Consider the following 26,898-nt stretch of genomic DNA (forward strand, 5'->3'; position numbering starts at 1 on the left):
TTGGCAGCCTGCAGCTCAGGGACCCTCTTCAGGCCCAGGTCTTTAGCTACCTGCTGTGGTTTCATTGCTGTGAAGCCTTTAGCTGTCTGCAGAAAGGAGAGCTCACTGCAGAGATGTCAGGATTCTGTTTAGTGTATAAATTTGCAAAATGGCATTTAATAAACAGTATAGACCATTATTGCCTCTAAATTCCCAAGAAGTTTTTAGACTAATATATATATATGTATACATATATAGTGTGAGTTAGGATATTTTTTTCAAGTTCCTTTCTGCTGCTGAAGTTATTCTCAGTCCAGCAGGTTTATAATGCCCATTTAGTCTCTTATTCTCTGCCAAAGCAGCAGAGCCTAAGTTGTTCATTACAGATCTGCCAAGACTAAAAGAGACGTGGTAAAGCGTTCTTGGGCTTGTATCTCCTTGCCTTACTCTTCCTGGAGGTTACTGCTGTGAGGAATGACACACATCATCCTTGTTCTTGTGTGGGCCAGGCTCTCCTGCCTTCCTCCAGTCTTCAGTTCATGTGACTATTTCTCTATTCTGTTCTTTGGAATAGGTAATTTATTAGCACAAATCTTTGTTATTGCCTGTGATATCTGTAACAGGAGAATAATCACAGGTTACAGAAGAATACCTAGCACAATGGCTCCTGACATCTAAAAAGTACACGAGGTGTCCAGAGACAATCTGTACATGCTGGGTCTTAGTGCTTAGTTAAAGAGGGTTTGGCCAAAGACAACTTTATTAAGCAAGACCTGTCATGATCTATTGTTTTATGGTACTTGTGGCCCAGATCATAATTTCTCTATCTGTGGTAGCAAATGGGTCACATCCCCCCACTGTGTTGTTCTAGAACAGACAGACTTTGGCTGCCTTTACTCACAGGTGTGAAGGCTGGGGGCAGTTAGAGATCCAGGGAGCTCACAGGTGTCAGTCAGCACAAGCTGGCAGAGGCTCAGGCAGCTGTTCTCTTTTCAGCTTCTCATTGTGGATGGTCAGGAGCTGAGACACAACCCTGCCTCTGTAATGGACAACATCCAGAAGTTCTTGGGAGTTACGCCGCTCTTCAACTACACGCAGGCCCTCAGGTAGGATGCTTTCTGAGCCAGTAAGCTCTTGATTGAAAAAATACTTTTTGTCTCTGACCACAAGACCTGCAAAGGTTTCAGAGGTGTGCCTAACCTAAAATTAGGTTCAGATAGCATGAGACACTGTATCAAGACTGGAATCACAGCTTAGTCTTTCCAGAAATTATAGGGGAAAGCGTGGCTTTTGGCACTGTCATGGAGAAGCATGAAATTGCTCACAGTAGTAACTATGATGTTTCTTCCATTTGGTCCTCGTGGTTTCAGGGAATTATTAGCACTCCTTATGCTTTGTGTTATACCTATATCTGACAGAAAGTAGGAGGTATGTTAAAAAATGTGTGACAGGCTGCTCGTATCTTCACCCAAATGGAAATTAGGGACACACTGCACAGTTTTGAGGTAGAGACTGTTACTACAGAAGACATGGATTTGACAGGTGCCCAGGGCTATCTGAGGGAGTGTTAGGAGAGGCTAACACTGCTACTACGTTAAAGGATATTACTCAGCCGTTACTGTGATCTTGCCCACAGTGCAAGTACAGTTAATATGAACAGATGAAGTGCTGTTGAAGCTGAACTGTGGCCATACCAGTCTTCAGTGGAAACTCTGCAAGCCCACTGGAGATGCTGAATATTGTTCTTTGCAGCTGAAACCTGTGTTTTCACATCATCTCTGCCATCACAGACTATGCTAGCTGAGGCTGGTGGGGGGGGCAGCAGGGGCATACAGCAGTTACCTTTTCCTTTTGCAGTAGAGGAGAATCAGTTCAGTTCTCCTCCTGCAGCTGTTTTCCAAGGAGGTGGCACATGGCTCCCCAGGGGAGAGCAGATTTAGAGAAATGTCAGGTTACCTGAGAGCTTTACTTGCTGAAGCCCATGTGCTGGTGGTAAATGGAGTAGTGGTACAGGAGTGGTACTGGCTGGTACCCTTCAGCCAGAGGCAGAAAGTAAATGGTGTTGGACAGCTTGCCTCAGGTTTGGTAGGGTACTTGCTCACATCTCAAGCTCACCTTTGGGCAACCGAGGGGACAGACCAGACCAGGTCCAGACGTGTTTCCCAGCATTGCCTTATACCTGTGTTTTAGCAAGAAGAGAAACACTTGACTCTTTAAACAACTGGGGGATTCTTGAATACTCAACTATAATGAGGCGATGTAAAAGAATTTACATACACTAAAACATTGATTATTATCTCCCCCCCATGAACAAATGTTGTAACACCATTTTACCTCTGAAATTTGCATAAAGCTGAGTCATGTTTGTAATGATTTCTTGTCAAAGCAGGCAAGTGCTAAAAAAAAAAAAAAGGAAAAAATACCACAAATAAATCACTAAAATAGGGCATATCTACAGAGTTACTTAACTTCTGCTGCTGTTAATTGGGCATGTGGCTGAATCTTTTAAAGACAAGTGTTCTTTTCAGATTTGATGAAGCAAAAGGATTTTGGTGCCAGCTGCTAGATGGAGGAAAAACTAAATGCCTAGGAAAGAGTAAAGGAAGAAAATACCCTGATATGGATTCCTTGGTGAGTAATTCAAATCTCTTGGCAGTAAGAGATGTAGAAACATTGCAGAAAACCAACCTGGATTTTCCTACCATCTGTCCTGATCACCTATGGAATGTGTGTTGAGGGTAACATTTTCTTTCATGCTAACGTGGTCTGTTTTTTCCACACAGTCACGGCTGTTTCTAAGAGACTTCTACCGGGAGCACAACATTGAGTTATCCAAGCTGATGAACAGACTTGGGCAGCCCCTTCCAACCTGGCTCCGAGAGGAACTGCAGAACTCCAGCTGGAGCTGAGAGGGACTCCCCTGCCCCCAGTGCCACTGGGATGTGTGGTGCTCCAATGTGTGCTATGATGCCATCTCTTGTCAAGCCAAAACAAATGGACAAATGAGCAGGAGCAGAGAATATGCATGTGGAGCCTTTCCTGACCCTTGGAAAGGGCTGCTGCCTCTGACACTGCCCTGGGGCATAGAGTGCAAGTCACATTCTTGAGTATTAATGCTGTGTTACAATTTGACTTTTATTTACAGGACAGATTTGGAATGCCTGCCCTACTTTGAGCAGGGGAGAGAGCCGAGTTAACACTTTCTGTATGTTTAAGTTACTTTTCTCAGTCCATGAAACCGGCACTAGCTGGAGTTAATGTGTTACTCCTCTGAGCCCAGAAGTAAAGACTGCAGAGTGAGCTATTGAGCCTACTGCTGAGAAAAGAGCAGCAGCCTAATAAAAGGGGAATCTAGTCCAGTGAACCCCAAATTCTATCCGTATGTGGTACAGCAAGGTACAAGAATGCCTTGTTCCTCCCCCTGGAGAGCACGGTGACCATGCCCATTGCTTACAGTGCCACTGCCTGTGGATGTTGGGGACTGCACCTTCTGGGAGACAGCTGTGATAGACAAGGAAGATTGCCTCTCCTTACCTGCAGCAGTTTGGGTGTGACAGTGTCCAGTGCCTCTGGTCAATGGCAATGGGAGATAAGGCAAAGCTGCAGGTATTGACAGACACAGAATTGCTTTGTTATCTTAAGGAAGAGGTTGCCACATGTGGCAATGTGACAAGTATTTCTCTGCAGGGACTTCACACATTTCAAAAGATAACCAAGGAGCAGTAATGTCCCCCTAGAGCACTTTAGAGGCATGTGTCAGTGCAGCACAGCAGCTGGGGGAGGCAAAGCTCAGGTATTGTAAAATAAGGCTGATGAGACAGCTGAAAGCAGACAATTCAGTTCCCCATGTCCAGTCAGCTAAAAAAAAAAGCAACATTTTTCCCTTTCCAACAACTTCAGGGCCCCAACCACATATTCCAATAGCTAGCACTTTTTTTAAATCTTCTTGCAGTCCAACAATCCAAGGAGAAAAGCAAAAAACAGTCAAAAGTAGGTATTGTTCAGATATAAAGGGAAGGCTTTGCACCAGAAGTGGTTTCCTATGTCCAAAAGGCGCTGTTCAGTTTACTACTTCTGCATGTGGTCAAGTAAGTACACTAAGGTGCTTTGCTGCCTCCTGCAGTTGCTGGATAATTATTCTCAGAGGGAATCCTCCATCATGGTTGTACATGTTTTCTGTCACTGAGCCATGGGCTTCTGCAGTGGTGTGGGCCATCGTCCCCCCTTCCTCGGCACAGGCGGTCCTTGGAGATTGCTGCAGTTCAGGAGAACAGAGGGGCAGGATCCACATGAACACAGGTTATGGAAACTTCCAGTGTCATGAGCTACTTTTCTCCTACCCAGAGAGAAGGTGCTTCAATTGAGCTTTTCCGTTGAGCCTTAGGTATTGTGTATTTCTGAATGAATGGTGCATTTACCATTGTATGTAAATGTATATAGTATGCAATATAGTATTTTATTTCATGTGCCCTTGGAAAGGGTTATTTTGTGCAGCCAAAAAAAAGGATGGAAAGACTAGAAACCGCTCTCTCAGTCCTGTTAAGAGAGAAAAGCCCAACTTCCTGCACTGGATTCATGTATAGCATCATTCACATTGAATGATAATGAAGAAATTCTTGGCTCTCGAAGCTGAGCACGTGTCTGAATAAAGGCTAGAAATAGTAGTAAGTGGAGATTCAATAAATGTACTACTTATTTTTCTTCTCTGTGATGATTTGGAGTGATGTCATGGACCCTAAGCTTGTAGAAGGGTAAGAAAAAGTGAAAAACCTAATCCAGGTCCTAGAGCTGATATTTGGGAGGGCAACAAAGGTGTTTAACTTCCTTTGAAACAACACAGAAACAGTGTCCTAAGGCTGCTCTCTTTGTGAGTGCACTGGTGGGCTTGCAGATGCTGGCACAGCACACAGCCTGCAGTTAGAGACTCATTCTTAGTGGTTTGCAGCAGTGGTGACTTTTAGGCCATCCCTGGCTACTACAGTGGTTTTCAGCTGCTATTCCTGCCATAGCAGAGCTTGGCTCTGTCCCTTCTGTTCAGGTGCAAACAACCTCACAGGGAACTGGAACCAAAACATTGTTTAAATAGGCCCAGTCGTGACAGCATTATAAAACAGTCTTACAGCTCTCACTTCTCCATGCACTTCACCAGTAACCACAGATGCAGCAAGGCAGCTGTTTTTACATGTTGCCACAGAAGGTGAGGGATCCCAGGTCCAATGCTACTGCTGCTCCCTTTAACATTTTCCTGCTTTTAATCCATTGTAGGTTGTCACTTACTTACACAATTACTTCATCCTTTACCTCAGACTGTGGTACATCTATGGGGAGACAGAATTAAACACTAAAAAAAAACAAGGTATGAGGAATAAATGTTGGGAGAGGCTCACTAAATGTCAGTGTTAGCATACTGTTGCTAGTCCAGCACTCCAGGCAGCAAAGGGCTGCTCCCTCCCCCCTAGTTGCTTAATTTCTATGCTATGCTACTTCTTACTGCTTATGTTAATGACAAACAAATCACCTGCTGTGGTCAGCTCCAACTATAGGATTGTCCTTACCTGATGAAGAACCCTTTTCAAATCTGCTACCTCTCCCTGACAGCACATTGGGGCAGCAGCTACCATCTTTCCAGACATACCTTCAAAGCTGTGGAAACAAACACTGCCTCCCTAAGAGAAGCTTGTATAATATCTGCAGATCTCTGATATCAAAAAAGCCCAATAAACCCATTTTTTTTCAGTGAGAGAGACTGATTAATAGGTACTGACCCATTAGGCAGTTAAACATTACAGATCCTTACACTTCTGTAGTGGAAATAAACCTCCTCTTCTTGCCTAAACATTTAGTAACAGAACTTTATGGTAAGCAGTTCTCTTCTAAGACAAGGAAAATGCTAAGCACAAAACAGTATCTAAAGGAGTTTTTTTTTTTAAATGTATTAAAATAATATTTCTTTAAATGGGTCAGTTTCCTATGCATCAGACTAAAAAGGAGTAATTTGACCTAGGGATCAGAAGGGCATATGATTCTAAGACAGGTGCATGAAAGGTGAGAATTGGCAAAACAATAATAGGCAACAGCTCTTTGGAATTTGTACTCACATACGACATCTGGAATTCAATTGGCAAGGTACTTAAAAGTAGGCTGCTACCTCCTTCTATTAGGTACAGGAAATACTGGTACAAGTCTCAACTCTGAAGACTTTCTAAGGGAACTGGAGAATTTCTCTGTAGGTGGCAGCACGTATCCATTCTACACAAAAATCTTGAGCACTGAAAACTGCAATTTTCACTTGATGACAGCACTGCAGAGGCATATATTCCTGGCAGAAGCCTGCAGCTCCTCAAAGGCAGAATGACACACAAAAGTCTCGTGATATGAATCTAACAAGCCACTCAATTAAACTCATCCTGTTGTTTTTCAGCCCTTACACTCAGCTGGAAAGAGCATCCTTTGATTCCTTGCTGATCATTTTGCTCCAGCAGTCAATAGGAACATGGCCAGAAAAGCAGTGACAAACCAACAGGTCTGAACATGCCAACCAAAAAAAAAAACAAACCCACAACCACCCATCAAAAGATCCCACCTTCAATATAATCATGGCAAAGGCAGCTAAATTCAGGCAGAGAAAGAGAAAACACAAAATATTTTAAATAAACTGTAGTTGAGAGTCATTCATTCTAGGAGTGAGGCTTAAAAGCATAATTGTACAACAGTCATGGTCATCAAATGCTAAGAAGTCCTCATGGCCCAACCTACCCTTTTACTTTCTACACCTTAGTTCAAAAAACTTTTTGAACTAGTAGCAGACTGAGGACACTTTTCCATTTTGGAACATAATCTTCCCCATTACATCCTGCCCCTCTTTTAATGTCTAGATAAGACAAATACAACTTTCCCACCTCTTATAGAAAATTATTTCAAATTTATGTCATGTTGTTACAGCTGTTGACTTCTACCAGGAGGCAGTGAAAACCTTCATGGATACTTCAGTGGTTTCTCCTTTTCCACTGACTGGGGTTTCAAGGCTGTTCTGTGCACTCCAGCCCTGTCTAACACCAGCTAAGAGATCAAAGTGAAAAAACATGGGTTAACTGAAAGGCAAAGGAAATTTGAGTTGCCTGAAACCTCTTTTACAAGTCTTCTACTGAAACATCTTTTCAGAATTTCTAAGCCTGTGTTTTTTCCCACTCCTGGAACAGTGACCAAACTAACAAAACTGCAGTGGGTAATAATTTTTGTTTAAACAGGCCACCAGGGCTCATCCCATTTCTTACAAAGGAAAAATAACTCAACAACCTCCCAGCCACATGGCAAGGAAAAGCATCTTTTCCTTTCTCACTTTCTCCTGTCCTTGCTCAGAAATATTTCTGTGGGACATGGCTCAGGAATAAAAAATTAACAGATGCAGAGATCCAGAACTGAAAGTGTCTTCTGGAAGACCTAAATGAGAGCGCAGCACCTCCACACAGTTCCCATCTCTGTCTGCTCACTCTGATGAATTTTTTCAGAGACAAAATTGGAAACTTCTGAAATGACCAACCCGTGACTCATACCACCGAGCTGCTTGTTCAGCCAATGTCAACTTGAGGTGACATTCCCTGGCTCTTCCTCTGATTGGGCTCTGCAGCTGCTGGAAGACAAGCCTGATAAGGTCCCTCATATGGAAGCAGTGCAATCTGTATGAGGACTAGAGGGGGTAAAATAACCAAAGAGAGAAAGTTTTGAGCACAATGAGAGATAATGAGCATTGTGATTTCTTTTGGTCTTTATGAGAACTACACAGAATGAAAGCAAGTACACTTCCAGACAAAGTCCATTCTAACCTCAGAGTAAACAGCTCCACTGTATTTTCCCAAAACTAAGATACTGGTGATAGTGCTCTCATTCTCCTGGTGTTTTATAATTACAGTAGTCTGAAAACTTGCCTGCTCAGGGTCTAAATGTAATCTTCTAATAGATTTCACAGATAAGGCTCTGATTTCATTTCCCTATTCAGTCCAAATCCTTACTGCAATCACTTCTGCTCCTGATACTTAACGTTCAGCTCTTTTGCCCATTTCCCTTCTGCATCCTGCCTTCTAAAAGATGCTCCCTTCTCTTCCACAGATTTTCTCCTATAGCAGTAGAAAGGAAAAGATTAGACTTTATTAGACAACTCACTTTTTTCGAGCTCCTTTTGCAGTTCTGAACATGCAAGAACCAGAGAGCACAGAAAGTGTTCTAGGAACCCAAACCTTCCAGACATAAGGCTGTGCTCTCCAGTCAGATCCAGAAGTTTTGCCCAATCACAGGAAGCTCATAATCAACATGGACTTTACTTTAAAACCCACAAAACTTAACACATTATTACGAACATCTGCATTTATAATTAGCATGTAGCTAGACACTTTATGGAGGAATACAAGAGGCTGTAAGGAGATCTTTATAAATAGTTACTGTTGCAGAATCAGAAGTAGAGGAACCTCAGTAATATTCTCTGGCCTGTGCAGTATACAAAGTCAAACCAAAGGAGCCTGGTTCATCTGTTTTGCCCTGTGCTTAGGGGTTACCTTGTTTATTTTTTAAGAGTATCATTGAAAATATTAAATACAAACAGGCACATAATTCTAACTTGCAGAAACAAAACCCTTCCGATTGTCATTGACTAAACCCAAGTAAGAAGCAAAATATATTACTGCTGAGAAACTGGCTTCTTAACATCCATGATTATCTGCCTTTCAGTTGTAAAAGCCCTGAAATTTATGTGCTTGTACACTTCAGCTTTCTAAATTTAATTTTCTGCAATGCTGTCCCTATTGGATATCTTTCATAGTCCACCAAGTATCTCTCTAAACACATGGGAGCAAACCACTCACCTTCTTTAACAATTACATCAAGGAGGGGCAGCTGCTGTTTTGCTTGATACTTTGGAAATACACAGCTCTGCATTATCACACATTAATGGTGTCAAGAATAGAAAAGGAACATAGTGACTGACAGAACTGTAGGCAGAACATCCCAGGCTTACTACCAACTCTCTTGACAGTCATCAACAACCCAGTCCACACATACCTCAGTCTCTGCAGAGGCACGCTGTTCTCAGAAAAGTACCAGGCAAGAAACCTTCGGCTCCGAGCTTGTGTAAAAGCTCTGGCCTCCTGCTTTGTGCTGGATTGCTGTTCCCCAAGGCAAGGCAGCTATCTACCAGGGCACACAAGAGCTCCCATTGGCACACAGCCGGCCAGCTCCATCAGACTGTCAACATCATAGCAGAGAGAAGAGAGAGTCAGTCTAAGAAAACGAGTGTTTAATCAGGAAACGAGAAGAGACGAGGGATAAGAAACTGATTACAGGAGAGTAATACCCCAGCCAAAAGAAACAGGATTGTACAATTTGTAACAACCAGGATCAAAACATTCTATGAGCCAGCAGTGCCCAGTGAGGGACACTCCTGAGAAAGAGCCCAAGCACTTCTGGCAGTCTCCAGGCAGCTCAGCGCAGTCATGGACTGACTGCCCAAGCTCCAGCCTCTGCCCTCAGCTGCTGCTGCAGAAAGCCGCCAAGGTGGCCCTGGCCCTGCTACTCCAGCCTCAGCTTCCCTCAGCAGGAGTTGCTGAAAGGGATGGAGGAAGCACTCACTGTGCACAGCAGTCCCAGCCACTCCCAACAGGAAATGGTGTGTGGAGTAAGAGAAGCCCATACAAAAAAAAAAAAAGTTTACATATTTATAAATGCCAAAATAAATATTTAAGACAGAATCCCCAACCCCTCTAACATGTGCGCAATCACACTGCAAACTGCTCGCAGGACAGCCTCCTGGGGCTCAGGGAAAAAAGCAGTGACTACACCACAGGGCAGCCAGCTCAACTTCCTTCTCATTTCCTGATGCTTCTGAAGCCTGCAGCCCACTGAAAAGGAGGAGGAAGAGCGAGCAAAGCAGAGCGCCAACACGCAACAGTGCTGGAGAGGAATGTCATGGTATAAATACATCAGATCAGTGGTTTCCAACAAGTTAGAACTAAAATAAAAAAGACACCAGAAGGAAGGATGGTGTAAATGGAACTACAACTATGTTGGGCAAAGGGTTGTGTGTCCGTGGAGCTCCGCCTGATGTCACGGTGAGAAGGTGGTCATTTCCAGAGAGACTCTTTGCCACAGGTCCTTCGTCTGCTTGCTGCGCTTTAGGTTCTGGATAATATCATTAAACTGCATCATGCCCATAGGAGTCAGGCAGAAGGCGCTTCTGGCGCTGCGGATGGCATTCACAAAGTCATCGTAGTCAGCTGGAGTGAGATGGATCGCCCGGTGATGGATGTACTGGATGGGAACAGGGAAAGAGCCTTAAGGTATTTGCTCACCACTCTCATGCTGGTGACACTCAGAGGACTCAAGCTCCCAGGGCAATATGTCACATGATCCTGTTACTCACCAGGAGTCCCGAGACTCAGTGGCTCTGGCAGAGGAGAACTATCTCAAAAGCCAGCAGTGCTGTATCCTACACCCCCCAATACAGCCAAGGCCAGTGCTCCCTCAGAGCACCAAAATGCAGCACAAGGCATCAGCAGGTGCTCTCCCCTTCATGAGCACTGAACTGGGCCATAGTACAGTGCTAAAGGGTCAGGTAGTGCTCCACACCACCAGTATCTAACCCTCACACTTCTCATTCTGCAGGTTACACACGGGGACCCAGCCTGCTCACGAGACATCTGCTTTGCTAAGGCGTACGGAGTAAGTGGGTTTACGGAGTAAGGCTTACACTGAGTGGACAGGGGGGTTTGAAAACATAGCAAAGAAAGTTCAGAAAGTTTAAAAGCAGGGGTACCATTTGGAGTGAGGAAGACACAGAACCACCCCAGCCTTCACGGAGAGCACAGGAGGCAAGAGGCCTTGGAAGAAGCAGTACAATGAGTTCCTCTGTATGCAGCCTCCATACAGGCAAGTGATACCTATTCTAGTCCCTGCTGAGGGAGAGGGATGCATCAGGCAATGGACCAGTTCAGCTACCAGTACCCAAGGCCCCTTCTCCTCTGCACATGCACACATAGGCAGTACCTGCAAGGTAGGTAATGGCCTGGCAGCTTTGACAGGCAGGAAGACAGGCCACAGTTTACCTGCAAATAGGCCTGTTGGCACCTCTGCACCAGCTGGTGGAAGGCTGGGGTGCGCAGGTGGTTGTGCACATGGGCAGGGTTGAGCCTCTGTAGAGCTTCCATGATGATCTCCTGGAGCACGAAAGGGCTCAGCACCCCCTTGGCTGCACCAACGCAAAACTGATGCACATAGTTTACACCTGCACAGGAAGGAGAAGTCAGAACAACAGTGTTAGAATGAGAGACACACAAGAAATCACATACTTCCCAGCAAGAACCTGGATCTGGAGCACCTTCTTCTCAGTGTAATGCATCCTCCAGCAGGCTTGGGGGAGACAGGCTAGCACACTCACAGGGACAAGAGAACATTCTGATTTATCCATCAGGTCTGAGGAGAAACCAGGTACCACCTCAGTCACTGGTATTTCAAAGTTCACCTGTCTTTAAGGAGGATATGAAAGAAAACTGATGTGGCAAGGTAACTAGAGAGACATTGCACCTTCTCCATTGTTTTCTGCCTGCCCATACAGGAAGCACCTAGATGTCCCAGCACTCAGGCCTTAAGGAGGCTGTAGACACTGCTTCCTACAGTGGAGCTTTGCCAGCAGGAGCAGCAGAAGTTGTGCCACCAGACAGGCTGTTTGTAAGGGTGGTTGGTTTTTTCAGTTCTTACTGCTTATGAAAGAACTAAAAAAATGAGCTGACAAAAAAGATCCAAGAGCAAAATAGAAGTAAAAACAAAACAAAACAAAAAAATAAAAAAACCCTAAACAATTGGTGGCTTGAGCACCTATTGCTATAAAAGGTTCTTTACAGAAGGTATAAATGTACATAAGAAAAAGGAATACCTACAATATAGTGGAAAGAGAAAAGAAAGAATTACTGTTAAAGAATGGAAGAGAGACATGCTCTGAACCCTATCCAATCTCATGTACTTCATCCAGTGCCTCAAAATTGAACAGTATGCCCACAGAACCCAGAAACTGGACAAATGGCTGGATGAAAGAACAGTAGGGATCTTCTGAAACACTCTCAGGAATGGGATCGACATCAGGCTCACCCAGTTTTTGAAGTTTCACTCCTTTGAGAGCTTTTTCCCACCATGGTCCAAATCCCAGCAAGTGAATTTCTGTTGAAGTACTGCTCCGAGCCTTACCTAACTTTGCAGCTAACCCAAGGAGCCATTTTACATCCTCTGTGTAGGGTGGGCTGCGGGAGAAGTTGTTGGGATGGTCGTTGTGAGCTCTTCGGCCAAGCATCTCCAGAGCCAGCATCCCTGTGAGAAAGGGGCAGCCACAGTCAAGCAGCACTTCTGCCCAGTAAGACTTAGTCCAGCATTTGACTCACTGCAACACAATCTGAAGGCCTGCCCTTCAGCAACAGAAAATTCCATTGCTGCAAAGAGTCCAGACAGAAACAAAAGGTTCCTCTTGGAGCCTGCCAGCACAGAAACTATCCGCAAGAACATCTGGATCTGCTGCTTCAGGCTGGGAAACCTGCACAGCCATCGCGCCTAACTAGAGCTGCAATGAGACACTCCACAAGCACCTACCACAGTGTCAAGCAGACAGCCCCAAAAGCTGCACCACAAGAGGTGTCCTGAAAGCAGTGGTTTTGATCTAAATTTTGCAACAGAGAAGCTACCCAAACCAACCTGCTCTGCTGCAAAGACAACAGGCCAACACTGAGCTGCAGTATTGCCAATCCACAAACATTTCACCTACACCATTACAGTTTTTCAGGCAAATCTTTCCATTTAAACAGTTCTCAAATACCAACATGTGCCATGTCTTGATCTTCCAGACCTTCTTCTGCGCCTGTGCCTCTCTGTTATTCAGGTTATTAAACACCCTTCATGGTGTACCACTTAGCACTGTGATCTTTTCAATGACAACTGCACCCCTTTCTAGCTAACAAGTACTTTCTGCTCTAGCTTTCAACAAAAAAACTCAAGCAATCTTTGGACAGCTTTCCTTCCCTTTTCTTGCTGTTTTTCTTTCTTTGCTGGCTTTGCTCATCTTAGAGGTTCCCTTCTCCTTCCCCAGGCATCCACTGGGTTGGATCATAACTATGTACAAGTAGCTTACTACCTACTACAACAATAGCTTACTGAAATCTAAGCTCACTCACAAACCCTAAGACTGATACCCTTGTAAAAATGGCAGTTCAGGCACAGACTATCTCCTCATAACCAGTATGACTGGGAAAGGAATGCTAATTACACACTCACACTTCACATAATGTAAGTTCCCTTTGCATCTCTCTTCAACAACCTAACTGGAAAGGCACAGGGCACACCCCTCTGTGCCTCTGAAAACTCATCTGGTATTAAGCTAGAGGTGTACCTTCACCATCCATGAGCAGCAGGAGCCAAATACCATTTTTCCATACAGTCACAACTTGCACAGTCACATCCTCAGAGCCCTATCCAGACTCCTTTACGTACACCTGCTGAAAGGCAAGACTCTTCCCAGCTCTAACCCACTCAGCTTTCTCTTCTGCTCTGATGGTCCTGAAAAGCAATTGTTCAATCTTCTAAAGCTTTACCTTTTTAGCCTCCACACATGAACATCAACTTGCTTTTCCCATGACCCTAAGATGCCATCACTCCCAACAGTAGCAAATTGCCAAATGACAGTGAAAACCTGCAGCCCTGCCCTGAACCCCTCTCGAGGAGGCTGCAGAAACCCACTTGGCCATCCTTACCAACTCGGTATGCGGAGTGGAGGTAGTGCAGACCCTGGGGGCTCACAGGCTGACTGTGCTGCTCATCCTCGGCAGGAAAACCCCCTGTAACAAGGGAGTTGGGCTGTGAGGACAGAGGTGTCAAGGAAGCGCCCTGAATCGCTGGGAACGTTGATCCTGCATGGACACTGCCTACTGAAGAGAGCAAAACAGCAGCATTAGGACCCACCACCAGCCTAAAAGAAAGTTTACGTGGGACATCATCTCCTTCACGTGACTGCCCCCTGCCAATGTAGTGTTCTGTTGCCCTAAACAGAACAATACAGCAACCGAAACCCACAGATTTAAAACTGAAATACCATGGGCCAGGAATATCTCTGTTTTGATTGCAAGCTGGGCCTGAAGGGGTCAGTTACATGCGTGTCCACCTCTTCTGCAACATCTCACAAACACGCACAACATCTGTGTTTTACATGTAAACGCATGTGTTGACTCAAAGGTCTTTGCTATTATTAAATGAAATGTTTGGTTCTGCTTTCTTGTCCCAGGAAATGAGCACGTGTATGTCTACACCTGATGAGAAACTGCTGAGAATAATTACTGAGCAGGAGCAGTATTAAGTCACTCAAAGATCAAGTCCAACAATGCAAGGTTCTTCCACTTTTGCTGTAAGACAGCTGTCACTCCGTTCAGGTACCATGCAGGAAGAGTGTTACTGGAGGCTGACCTCCAATCCACTCTTGGAAAGAACAGCATATACTGGCAGCATGTATCAACAGTAATAACAGCAAGGAGACTCGAGAAGCTGTCGCCTTCAGACACTTAGCTAGTATGAGCAAAATCAAGGGAAATCACAGGTTTCAAGTGCAAATCCATTGCATTGTACCACCTAAACTTGTACTGACAGCAGTTAACACTGAGCCAGTAAGCTGTACTCTGATAACAGGCTCAAGTTTATCTAACTGTCCCTTCTCAAGAAAGGTACAGAGAGCAAAAAGTAAGGTTTGCTCGAGAACTCCAGAGCAGACATGCCATTAGATGTGTGCACGTTGTTACCCTTACTTCAGGCTTCATTGTGGTGCTACACCAGCTTGAGCAATGCTCCAAATTCCTTTTTTTTTTCCCTCCACCTTTACCAGTGAATGTTTGAATACCTGAGAACAATGTGCCTCCCAGGAAAGATCCATCTGACCTCCTCGACTAAGGAGACACACAGTGCCAAGCAACCCACAAAGTGGGGCAAAATTATGCTGCGTTTGAAGCCTGGCCAGGGAGAGTAACCCACAAGAATGAGATGAACTATTGCCAGAGCTCAAGTATCACCACATGACTACATACTCCAGGAACAGTGAAACAGTATTCTAAGAACTGAAAACAGAAGTTTATGCAAGCCATAAACAATGGCAACTGGAAAGGGTGGGGTTATTTTTTCCTTTTTTTATTTTAAGTGTTCTAGGATGAATTACCACTTTCTCAAAGGTTCATAACTCTTTGGAGGAGTACAGAAATGGTTTCTCACAATTAAGAGTCACAGAATCAGCTCAGAACTAAGGTTGTCAGCTGTTAGATCTTAAGGCCTTTAGGGCTACTCTGTTTGCTTTTGTGGTGGTTTTTTGGCATCAAAATACAAGATAAAATAACTGAAAAGATTCCCCTGATACTCTGAATATGAAGGAAGCCAACACAGCTCTTCAGTGTTTTTCCACATACTAGTCTTCCAGCACCTGGTGAGTTGCAAAACACTGTAGAAATAGGCAAACATTACAGCCTCTCCAGTGAGGGGATAAAGACTGGGTCAGCCATGACCAACTGGTGGAAAACCCCATGGCAATGACAGCATGTCCACAATTCAGTCAACATCTGCTATTCCAGTGCTACACACTACTTGATGGATCTTCACCACCACTGAAGCCCTAACACAACACGAGAGCAATCATTCCCATTGCCATTGCCATGACTCTGCCAAAACATCTGTCCTCTCTACACAAGTTCCACATTTTGGGTACTGGTTGCCTCCAATCCGTCAGGCAGGAAAAGACATTTATTAGTGCTTCTGTAGCGGAAGTCTGCCTGCTCCTTGCTTCCTGCACTCTATCCACCTGACCCAAAGGAATCACAAGAGCCTACTCATGATCATCTGTGCTCACCTTGCCCAAAGAAGAGGGGGAATTAGGCTCTTAGAAGTCAGAAAGGCCAGGAGGGCTCCAAACATGCTTTAGACTAAAGGCCAAAACAGTCTTATACTGGAAATTTAGCTGAACAGAAAGAAATCTCTGCCAGCTGAATCGTGCCCCCTTATAAATCCCAGTACCCCTGAGCATGCACATCTTTAGAACAGGGTGAATTTGGTCAGAACTCTTCAGAGCAATAGCCCTCGTTCCACCTGCAGTCAGTGAGGAACAGGACTTAACTGGGGTACAGCCCCAAGACAGTTAATAAACCTGTGCTACACACAGCCCAGAGCTGTAACACTTACTCGCTACATTGGAAGACAGCGACAGTCCGGTCTCACTGTGATAGGGATGCACGGCAATCTGCGTCATGGATGGGACGGGCACGCCAGGGAAGGACACTGCTGTAGCTGCCAGCGATGGTGTTGTTACAGAATAAGGGTACTGCGCTCCTATGAATGCTGGATGGACACCCTAAAACAGAAGGTAAGTAACAGTCATGTCTACTTTGCCTAAAAGTCTAGAAATTGTTAAAAACACGGTGTCCCCATGCAAACCCCAGAGCATGGAAAGTCCAGTCTGACAAGGGAAAGGAAGCACAGGAAGAACCTTGCACCATATGAGCATTACATCCGCTTGCTCCTCCTCCCATTAAAAATGCAATCAGTTTGCAGAAAACCACTCCAAGATCTTCAAAAATAGGCAAAGGTTAAAATAACCTTTATTTGGTTTTCCCTCTGTAGTCTCCATTTACCTGCAAGCTATCAAGAAAACAAGTTTTCTGTCCAGTGCCTTCTGAGAAACTATAGAGCAATAGAAATTAAAAACTACTGACGTATTATATTTTATATTCTCTTGAGACTTTAAATGCAGCCACAGAAGGCTGCATATCTGAGCTGGGAGGCCAAAGTAAGTACCACCAATTGGCAAGTGAGAGCAGAAGCTAGATCTCAAGTCATGGCAGGTCTGAGCCCCATGCTCTTCCCAGTCTGACTTACTCCCTCTGAAGCAGCCAATAAGGTCACAGTAAATGAACAGGGCACAGTCAAAACTCACCTGTGGGTATGCTGAGCCAGGGACCGGGAAGACAGCTGGGCGTGGCACGTGCTGGATAGTGTGTCCAATATACTGGGGATTACAGGGGATGTGAGTCTGAAGGGTGGTGTAAGGGTGGAGACCCTGCGTGTGTGTATGTGCCATTGCCGGCCCTGCCACTGTGTGCTGCTGGTACATGGTCGACCCCACAGAGATCACTGGCATGACTGTTGCTGCCGCAGTTACTGCAGCTGCCACTGTCACAGTGGTCGGCTCCGAGGTCACCCGGTTGTCCGTCAATCCACGTGCTGCTTCAGACGTGGCCCGTGCTCCGCTGGCACTGCAGCCAGTGGCACCTTCTCTCTGGGCTGGGGTCCCGCCAACAGTCTGTTCGTAAAGCCAGTACCACTGATGAGCTACTTCAAACAGGACTTCTGGGTACACACCACCTCCTTTGGCTGCCTCTTCTACTGCCATGCAGGCCTTTTCCAGCATCAGGTTGTCCTGGGAGCAGTGAAACAAAAGCAGAAGTTAAGAATGTAAAACCAGCAACACAAGAAGGAAAACTTACAATAGGAGAAAAGTATCAGGCACTCTAAAATGGCCAAACAGATGCTATGCAGCAGAATAACCAGTGTTATTCATGAAACATAAGAAACACAAAGAACTGGGATTAAGGTTGTGCAGTATTAAGGAGCCAACCCCACAAGTAACAGCAGCACATCCTTGATGCTAGAAATCAGCTGCACTAGCCAGCTGCCACATGATGCTCACCTGTTCCTTACACTGCACCAGAGCCCTCTGGATCTCATTTGGGTTCAGGGCATGGGCATGAGGCAGGCAGCTGAGCGCCAGTTCAGCAGCCGCCCGCACCATGTTGGAGTCTCTGGCCCGTGAAGCTCTGTCTGCCAATGATGCCACTTCTGGGGGAGTTAGATGTCCATCCCAACACTCGACCAAGATGTTCAAGGCGGCACTACCAATCTCCATGGCCTGCCCTAAGAGGAAGAGAGAAGACTCTCACACCACTGTATGCACAGCACAGTTACAGTCAGCTTTCCCTCAACAGCAGGTGCACTGCTCACTTCCTTCAGGAGCAGCAACAGAGCCCAGCTGCTTCCCTTAGGCTTCAAGTCAAATTTAGGCGCTTCCTCCCAAAACACATGACAGACAAGAGCCCTCAATAAACAAGCGGTGAGTGAGAATACGGTCAAAGTTAAGCTTAAGATGTATTTGAAATAGTGAAAGGAACTTGCTATAGCTGATTTTAGTACCCACAAACCAGTCTGGACTGTCGGTCTATTTCCATCACGTCAGGAAAACATGAATTTTCAAGGGTGTGTCTTTCAGGCTCCTAGAAGCCATATGGATAGGTAGTACGTTTGGGTGCAAACAGAAGGAGGAGGAAAGTGAAACACTGAACACAGCCAAAGAGCATGTTCTGTCTCTTCAGCATACCCCTGAAGGTGAAGACCAGTCCCTGTGTGAGCAGTGGGCGTTTTGCAGTACAAACACAAAGCAAGAGGTCACAAGAACCTTCCAGGCCACAGCAAGCACCACTGTGTAAATCACTGGGGCTCAGCTCCTACTGCCAGCTGCGCGAGCTGCTTACGTGGCTGCTACAGCACATCAGCATCACCATTTTCAGGACTTGTCTCCCTGCCCTTGTTTCAGGGCTTGTCTCCCTGCCCCCCTTCCTGCCCAAAAGTAAGCTTCCCAGTAAAGTTTTGCTGTAACCTGTGATCCAAGAGACATGGGAGGAGTAAGTTCGAGAGAGCCAGTTGGGAGACACGAAGTTGTGCAGCCCTAGTGCATACAGCCCGATCTCAAAGGCGCAGAGGTGAAGGTTGCGGTGTGGTCCCTGGTGCCCACCGCTGGAGGAAGGGTGGGTGAAGATAGAGGTACTGCTGTTTCCACCTGCTTTGATAAGGACTGTCTTGGCCAATTCAAAATAGAAGTGAGCAGCTGCCTCTGAGGGTTGGTTTGGGACATGAGGAGCGTGGCTCTCCAGACGCCTCCCTTTATACCTAGAAGAAAGACAGAGGAATCTTTCAGACAACAAATATCCCAAGTTTGCTAGCTGGAGTGCAGAGTTCCTGTCTTTAGGGTCCAGAGGAAACAAAGCAAATTTTCCCAATAAAATACTTCCTGATGCATACATGCTAGCTCCCTGAGATCAGGCCTCGAGGTTGCCTCTGTGCATTGCTATTATTCATTACCTGCCAACTTCCACAGTCTTTGCACGGGCTCCCCCACTGGCTCTCCTACTGCCACTGGAAGAGGAGGATCCCAGCGAATCACTTGAAGAACTGCTGATGCTGTCGCTGTCCTGTCCTCTGCCCCAGGATGTTGTTGCCCATCCTCCACGCAGGGGACGCCGACTGAGCGTTGGAGAACTGTCAGAGGTGGTTTCAGGAGCACTGCTGTCAATACTAGCCATGCCTACAACACCAGAACCAGCACAAATGTCACCAGGGTTGGTAAATGGAATGCAGGTAGGCAAACCCCTAACCACATCACCTGCAGAACCAACTAAGATCAGTTGTGTTTTTACACAATTTATGGCTGCCAGGCATTCACAGCAAATTAAGAGATTAAATTAAATCAGTTTGGCCACAGATATCAGTGTGATTTTGTACTTCTTGGATTAAAATTCAGAAGAGTCTAAGAACAATATATCTTTAATTCCCCCCTCACACCATCACACCACCTCACTCCATCTGCCAAGCTTTGTGGCAGAGTGTAACAACAAGAAGCAAATATACATACAAAGTCAAGTTCCACAGATTGTATGAGTATGAAGAAAACCCTTCTGGTATATGCTGTGCAATCTTCACATCCTCAGCCCCTAACTTACACCCTTTTCAAGAGAAGTGTAGAGAAGCAGTAGCTTCTCTGAATTTGTTTCTGGATTCAGGAGCACAGTACTCCACTCCCAGAGTCCAGCAATCAATCAGCTCCAGGTATCTAATCCATCCCGCAGAACATAACTGGTGCGAGAAAGGCATAGTAACTTGCCATATAGAAGGGGGTAGGAAATCTGTGGAGCAAATCTTATTTTTCCATGTCAAACATCTCAGAGACAGTCAACTGCTTCTGTTGTACAGGAAAGGCTGACAAGTGGAATCACAGAATCATAAAATGGTTTGGTTTGGAAGGGATCTCAAACATCATCCAGTGCAAATCTCCCTGCTATGGGCAGGGACACCTTCCACTAGACCCCCTCAAAGCCCCATCCAGCCTGGTCTTGAACACTCCTGGGATGGGGCATTCACTACTTCTCCAGGCAACCTGTTCCAGAGCCTCACAGTGAAGAATTTCTTCCTAATATCTGATTTAAATCTCTCCTCTTTCAGTTTGAAGTCATTACCCTTTGTCATAACACTACGTGCCCTTGTAAAAAGTCCCTCTCCGGCTTTCTTGTGTGAATGAAAGAACAAGGGGTAAACCCCAGCAGACTGCCTAGCAGAGCACCAGATGCTGTGTGAGCTAGTCCATTCCTACCTGTGTGTTTCTTCTTTTGCCTGACAGGTGAACCCCAGCATCTCCCATTGTAGCCACCTCGGTTTCCAAGGGCCAGACGACTGGGGACCTTTCCTTCTTGTTTCAAAACAGTGGCCTCTGCAGCTGGCTCACAAGGGGACCTCTGAGAGCTTTCTGCATGAATAGGACAGTGACAAGGTAAATGTTATAATTTGTTTATGTATCTCTAAAATCAGTCATAGCCATTTAGAAGACATAAATATCAAAAGACGCGGGATTTTCATAAAATAAATGGTATTTATGAGCAGGATTATTTCAGTTTTCTTTCAGTATTAAGCACATCATCTGACACCAGGCCAGAACATTTAACTCAAGATTTGGAAAATATGCTGCAACTATGGAAAATTTTATTATTATTGCAGTCATCCTCAGTTAGTATCCATCTCTTTGGAAATAGTTAATAGAGCACTTACATTCCACCAAATGCTGCTGTGTGTGATGTCTGCCACCAATGTGGAAGCACAGCTTGAAACAAACCACATTGTGCTGATTCTGGTTAGAGTAGAGTTAATTCTCCTCAGAGCAGCTAGTGTTGAGCTGTGTTTTGAATTTGTGCTGGAAGCAGTGTTGATAATTCAGGCATGTTTTAGTTATTGCTGAGCTTACACAAAGTCTGGGCCTTTTCTGCTCCTCATACCACCCCACCAGTGAGTGGGCCTGGGATGCAGAAAAGTTGGGAGATGACACAGCTGTGACAACTGACCTTGACTGACCAAAGGGATATTCCATATTATATGATGCCATGCTCAGCATATAAAGCTGAAGGAAGAAGAAAAAAGGGGGGAATTTGGAGTTATAACATTTGTCTTCCCAAGTAACCATTAAGAGTGATGGAACCTTGCTTTGCTGGGGATGACTGAACACGTGTCTGCTCATGGGAAGCAATCAATTAATTCCTTGTTTTGCTTTACTTGTGTGCACAGTTTTTGCTTTGCCTATACAACCCATGAGTTCTCTCACTTTTATTCTTCCAGTTCACTCCTCCATCCTATCCAGGGGTGAGTAAGCAAACAGCTTCATGGTGCTTGGTTAAACCAAACTGGCTGGGGTTAAACCGCACACATGTATCTCTAATGACTTTCAGTAATCTTTCTTATCTATCTTGCATGAAGGCATCTGACTCAGTGTGTAACTTTTTGAAATCCTGCACTTCTGTGATACAAATCTAAAAGACAGAGGCACAGTAGATTTATGTTAACTGGTTATACAACTATCTCAAGACAGGACAACCTGAAAACTAGCTTGAATTTCTTTGCAACAAGAATGTGTATAGAAATGGATAGAGCCAAACAGATAATGGTAGAGTGACATTCTAGTAACCACCAAGGAGCCAGATAGTAATATAATCACTCTGACTACTTCACTATGCTACAACAGAAAGGTTTTAGCATAGCCCTTACAAAGCACTTCTTACCCTGTGCACTCTTCTCCACGAAGTTCTCAGGACTGCTCTGGACTGCAGTGCTTACAGCAGCTTGCTGAGTGACAGAAGTCCCTGGAAGCTGCTGGATAGCTGCAGTGGACTGGGCAGCATGTTTGGAAGGAGATTTCTGATTTGCAACTGTAGGCTTGCTGGATGAGTAGAAGGAACTCAGCGTCTGTGGTTTGTGAGTTTGACTCTCTCTGTCCAGGAGTTTGTCTAAAATCTTTAACAAGGGAAAAACCAAAGGCACTCAGCAGAAGGCTAAGAGGAAAAGTACCAAATCAACTTTCTGGTGGACAATAAATTCCATTTGTTGGAGGGAAAGAACAAAAACACTTATTCTCTAGAAGGTAGGCATCATCTTCCTGTACCGAGGATCAGCAATGCACAGTTCAGAGCCATGGGATCTGCATTACATGAGGAAGCAAAGATTCATTCGTACTCAGTAATATTTCCATTTTCTCTTGAAACAACCACTGGTTTTACTTGAAAAGTACCTAAAACTCACAAAAACGAAGTAATTCTGGTACATCAGGGACAGAATGGAGCACTCTAAATTTAGTTCTGCCAGTCATCAGATGCTCTTGTTTAAATCACAAAAATTCTGTGCTTACCATTCAGAAAATCCTGTCATACACTACAGATAAACTGGCAAAGCCAGGAGAGAAATTGCCTTCTATAGCCTGCAGTAACATTTTCTTGTCTTAATTTATTATGTAGTTGGGGAACAACGTGTGACCACATTTTACAGGTTTGTCCATTTCTACTCTTCATTTTCCACATGAAATGAATACCACAAATCTGACAGAGCATTTAGTTGCAGATGATTGATATCACAGTGTCCCTGTTATTCCCCAGAGAAGAGTATAGCAGAAGTGTTCTCCTTTAGGAGACAGAAAGACACTAATAACATACTTCGTGCTATGTAGAAGAATTTGTGAACATAAAAGATTAATAAAACCATTTCTGAAGCATCAGCAGTTTTCAATATTTTTTTCCTCCTTTGGGGTGGAAGAGTAGAGTTTTACCCTCTCCTTTGGATGAGAAATTAAGACACAGGTATACTGAAATAATGTATGAAAGAGGTGAGAGGTTAAGAAACAGAGGCTTTGCTAGATCATACTGTTCTGCAAGCCAATATCCCTGCAGCAAAACATAAGCAATCCCCAGACCACACCCAGACTGCACACTGAAAACCCTTGGGAAAGGACTTGTTTTAGCAGGTAAACAAAAGCAATAAAAGCAGTGACAACACATCTCCTGACTGGACCTTAAGAAACCTATGGAAAGAGTACCTCTCCAGGGCAATGCATACTGCACAGTCAGATTTTGCATCAGTGAAAGAATATAAACACCACAGTATAGCCTGTAAAACATCAGTACGTGACACAGCAACTTATGCTCACTGGCTAAACCATCAAATCCATTAAAACCCAAACACAGTCTGCTTTCCATCTCTCTCTCCCCTTTCAAAGGGAAACTCACTTTCTTCAGCTTAGACTGATCATCCTTGTAAGTGATCATCAGGGCAAGTGCCAGATCCCCTTTCTCCCTTCGCGTGCCTTCACACAACAGAGGATGTTCCGCTTCGCTGACAGTTGTTTTCATACCTGCAGGCCAGAAAAGAGGGGATGAAGAGACAAGTGAGCCCATGGGACTACACTACATCCTGAGCACTATCTATACCTCAGACTAACTTATTCACCTCACTGTTACAGGCAAAAGAACACTTTTTCCCCCCCTATTTTTCTGTTAACTTCAGAAATAGGTCATGAATAAACAGGAGCTGCCGTCTGCTACAACTGTCAGAACAACCAGATACTAATATGCCACAGGAAGAGTCCAGGCAAGCCTTAACCCCATCTTGAAGCAACCTTTCTGGTTTCTGCAGATGCTACAAGCCAGCATTCCCACACCATAAATAACTCATTTTCCTCCTTTCCAAGATGAGGCAACAGAGAACAGGTCTTGTTTAATCCATTGTATTCCTTTTTACATACTGCTTTAGAACAGGTATACAGTGGTGTCATCATAACATATATATATAATCACTGCTTTGTTGTTGAAGCTGATAAGTGAAGCAAGAATACACTACCGTGCTGCGATCCTGAATTATATGATAATGTTTGAAAGCACTTCTGCTTAGTTAGTCTTTCACTAAGACTAACCTCTTGAAATGTTTGCCTTTTGTTTTCTAAAATGGTCCATCTTCATTAAAGTCCAGACAATACACATTCCATGAAAAAAGAGCAAGCAGAAAGCTAAAATTCATGTTACTACTTTAACATTCAGTTCTCATCCCATATTCCCCTTCCATTTTTCACAGCTTTGCAAAGACACCTCAGCCCTGGCATGTAGAATCCTTCTGCATCTGGTTCTGGCAAACTGTGCAAACACTTTTATTTCTGCACCAAACTGGAACGAACTACTAACTCTCACCATCAAAATGGTGCAGGATGAAGAACATGGATGAAGATAGAGTTTTCTTGTAAAAGGTTCTTACCAAGAGCAGCAACAGCTGCCTCAAAACCAAGCTCTTCATCTCCAGGCATTTCATTATTCCAATTACGGCTTGGGGGTCTAGAGCCTGTAGGAGAAACCACTGAAAGAAGACAACAGAATTAGTATTCAGCTTCCAAACCTAAGACCTCAAAGCAAAAGACATTTCTGAGAGCTTTCTGAATTTGCAGACCTTCCTCTAGTCCTATTCCTAGCCTTGTATCAATTTCAAGATCACAGAACCTTATGGGTTTTTTTTTTCCATTTCTCTCTAACCTCAGAAGGCTCCAAACCAGGCAGGTATATTGTCAAGTCAGTCTTCTAATCCCAGGTTGCCGTGTTCTTTTTTAAATACTAGGATTTGTATTACTTTCTTCTTACTACAAACAGCATAAGAGCAGCACAGTCAGTCATTTATAACTATTTTACAAATACACACAGAGTGCTGAAATGTGGTAAGTGTCCAGTTGTTTTCAAATGTAAGCAGAAGCAGAAACAGTTCCACTGGGGAATAAAGTACTTCTAAAGCAACATGGAGGGAAGCACAAGCAAAGCATAACGATTAGGCTGTTCTTATACAAAAGACAGTTTTCTCTCTGAAAATTCCTCAAGACCTAGCATCTCAGAATATGCCCTGGACACACTGAGGCCAAGGCAGTCAGTACCTGGAGTGCACAGGACATCAAATATAAAGCTTGCCAACATCAGAGGCAGGACAGGACGGTAATCACATAATGTCCCTTCTCGCAGTTCTTCAGCTCTTCCTCGAATAGTGTTCATCTCATTGGTGCCCAAGGGAATCTTTTTCAAGAGGGCTGCAATCTCAGATTCCTGATAAGCCAGCTTCACCTGGTAGTATCCACAAGGAAAAAGAAGAAGCTGTCAACAGCATAGGCCCTGTGGGCAGTAGACCCTTTCTCCCTATACATAAAGTACAGCAATGGTTTTTATTGGATTATTAAATTATAGCAACTCTTAGCAGCCTAGCTACTTTTACCATTCTCTCCGCAGGGAAAACAGGTTTTCAAAGCTAATAACAGTCTTGCCTCATATTTATACACAAACTGTTTTGCTCTAATTATCAATCAGCTGTATACAGGAAAAAGGTATCAGCTTTCCTAAGAATATCAGCAGAAGCGCCTGACTGGACAAGCCAGTGGAAGAAAGGATGCTATGTCAAGTGATATACCAATTGGAGACAACAGAGACTGATCAGCAGCAGGGGCACATGGTGGCAGCACACATGCCATCAGGATGAAGACATTTCACTACTTTGTTCCTGTATTCTCTCCATTCTTAGCATGTGAAAGTCATTGTTTCCTTTTAGGTAGCAAGTGACTGTCAACCTCACAATTTTCTGATCAGACCTTAAGAAGTACAGATAATTAGTGCAACAAGTGTAGCTGGTGGATATCTAGCAACAATACACACCTTGAGGGACTGAACAACGTTACAGTGAAAAGCAAGGTGGCTGTTAATCACACAGACTTAGTAAATCACACTAAGGTCTTAACTGGACACTTCATTTTTCTAAACAGGAATCTTAATAGCCATCAAGGAGTGTCCAAAATAATATGCTTCCACAGTGCATATCCTCACTTGCATGAGATATCAGCAAGAGCAACAATTTTCAAACATGTAACAATCACACCAATTCACCCTAGGGAATAAGTTTCAAACCATGTCACTAACACAAATATGGGTATTCAGAGATGGCTTTCATTTCCCCAGATAAGTGAAGCAAACTGGGAACATATTTAAGATAAGAAGTAAGCTGTTCTAATCAGAATAATATATTCATAAAAGATTTTGTACTCATTTAAATATTTTCAGGCCTATAGCTTCACGTGAAATCAAAGGTCTAAGCTTCCTATCGATGAAGGTAACAACAGATGAAGTGATGTTTCCAATCATTTTTCTGGCAGATCAACATGTGCTAATGGGATGTGCAACCAATTCATTTAGTCCCACTGCAATCAATTTTAAGGAAACATATAAAAGCATAACCAAGCTTTAGGAGAAATGTGAACCATGTGAGCAAACGCATTTCAGCAGAACAATGCTGTTTATGGATACTGCCTTTCTGAGATATTTCATACCTCCAGAGCCTTTGTAGAAGCAGGTGGTCTCTGCAGCTCCAGAGCAAACATTCCTATTTGGAAGGCCAGGTTGTGGTACTCCAGACGCTCACTCAACACAGTCAGCAAGAAAGCAGCTTTAGACAAGGTGTTTGTTGCCATCCATGTCTGCTTGCTGGTTGATACCTTGTTCTTTTTGCCCTGTTTGAGGAAGAATTTTTCACAGGACACTTTCCTAAACATTCTAAATGCTCTATGCTTGTCCCCCTGTTATTTGCAATAACTAACAGAGAGAAGAAAGAATAAAATACATTTAAATTTTATTCCCTTTGAGGAGGAATCTCAAATTCCAGTGGTCATTGTTGAACGTAATTACTTTCCCTATATCACTCCAGCACAACACAGCGGAAGAGCTG

General features: G+C 44.2%; 2 protein-coding genes across 6 annotated transcripts in view; one reads left to right on the plus strand and one right to left on the minus strand.

Moving 5' to 3' along the window:
- NDST2 (N-deacetylase and N-sulfotransferase 2) overlaps positions 1–4,687 on the plus strand; it is an 84,571-nt gene extending 79,884 nt beyond the window's left edge. For all 4 annotated transcript variants that reach the window (XM_018069020.1, XM_018069022.1, XM_018069021.1 and 1 more), the window contains exons 13-15: positions 976–1,085; positions 2,508–2,610; positions 2,763–4,687. In XM_018069020.1, coding sequence (XP_017924509.1) covers positions 976–1,085; positions 2,508–2,610; positions 2,763–2,888 — 339 coding nt within the window. In that variant the 3' untranslated portion in view covers positions 2,889–4,687. The remainder of the gene's footprint in view (positions 1–975; positions 1,086–2,507; positions 2,611–2,762) is intronic.
- A 4,557-nt stretch (positions 4,688–9,244) lies between these two features.
- Positions 9,245–26,898, minus strand: part of ZSWIM8 (zinc finger SWIM-type containing 8) — a 57,261-nt gene continuing 39,607 nt past the window's right edge. Inside the window, exons 12-26 of one of the 2 annotated variants that reach the window (XM_029958580.1) lie at positions 26,504–26,683; positions 25,070–25,253; positions 24,409–24,507; positions 23,391–23,515; positions 21,897–22,128; positions 20,444–20,596; positions 19,159–19,381; positions 18,677–18,966; positions 17,714–17,937; positions 16,961–17,443; positions 16,210–16,378; positions 13,755–13,928; positions 12,205–12,324; positions 11,070–11,248; positions 9,245–10,275 (exon numbers count right to left, since the gene is read on the minus strand). In XM_029958580.1, the coding sequence (XP_029814440.1) occupies positions 10,072–10,275; positions 11,070–11,248; positions 12,205–12,324; positions 13,755–13,928; positions 16,210–16,378; positions 16,961–17,443; positions 17,714–17,937; positions 18,677–18,966; positions 19,159–19,381; positions 20,444–20,596; positions 21,897–22,128; positions 23,391–23,515; positions 24,409–24,507; positions 25,070–25,253; positions 26,504–26,683 (3,039 nt within the window). In that variant the 3' untranslated portion in view covers positions 9,245–10,071. The remainder of the gene's footprint in view (positions 10,276–11,069; positions 11,249–12,204; positions 12,325–13,754; positions 13,929–16,209; positions 16,379–16,960; positions 17,444–17,713; positions 17,938–18,676; positions 18,967–19,158; positions 19,382–20,443; positions 20,597–21,896; positions 22,129–23,390; positions 23,516–24,408; positions 24,508–25,069; positions 25,254–26,503; positions 26,684–26,898) is intronic. The other variant, XM_029958581.1, reaches the window with a different exon arrangement.

This window comes from Manacus vitellinus, unplaced genomic scaffold (assembly GCF_001715985.3).
Source record: "Manacus vitellinus isolate BGI_N305 unplaced genomic scaffold, ASM171598v3 scaffold_15_pilon, whole genome shotgun sequence".
NCBI lineage: Eukaryota > Metazoa > Chordata > Aves > Passeriformes > Pipridae > Manacus > Manacus vitellinus.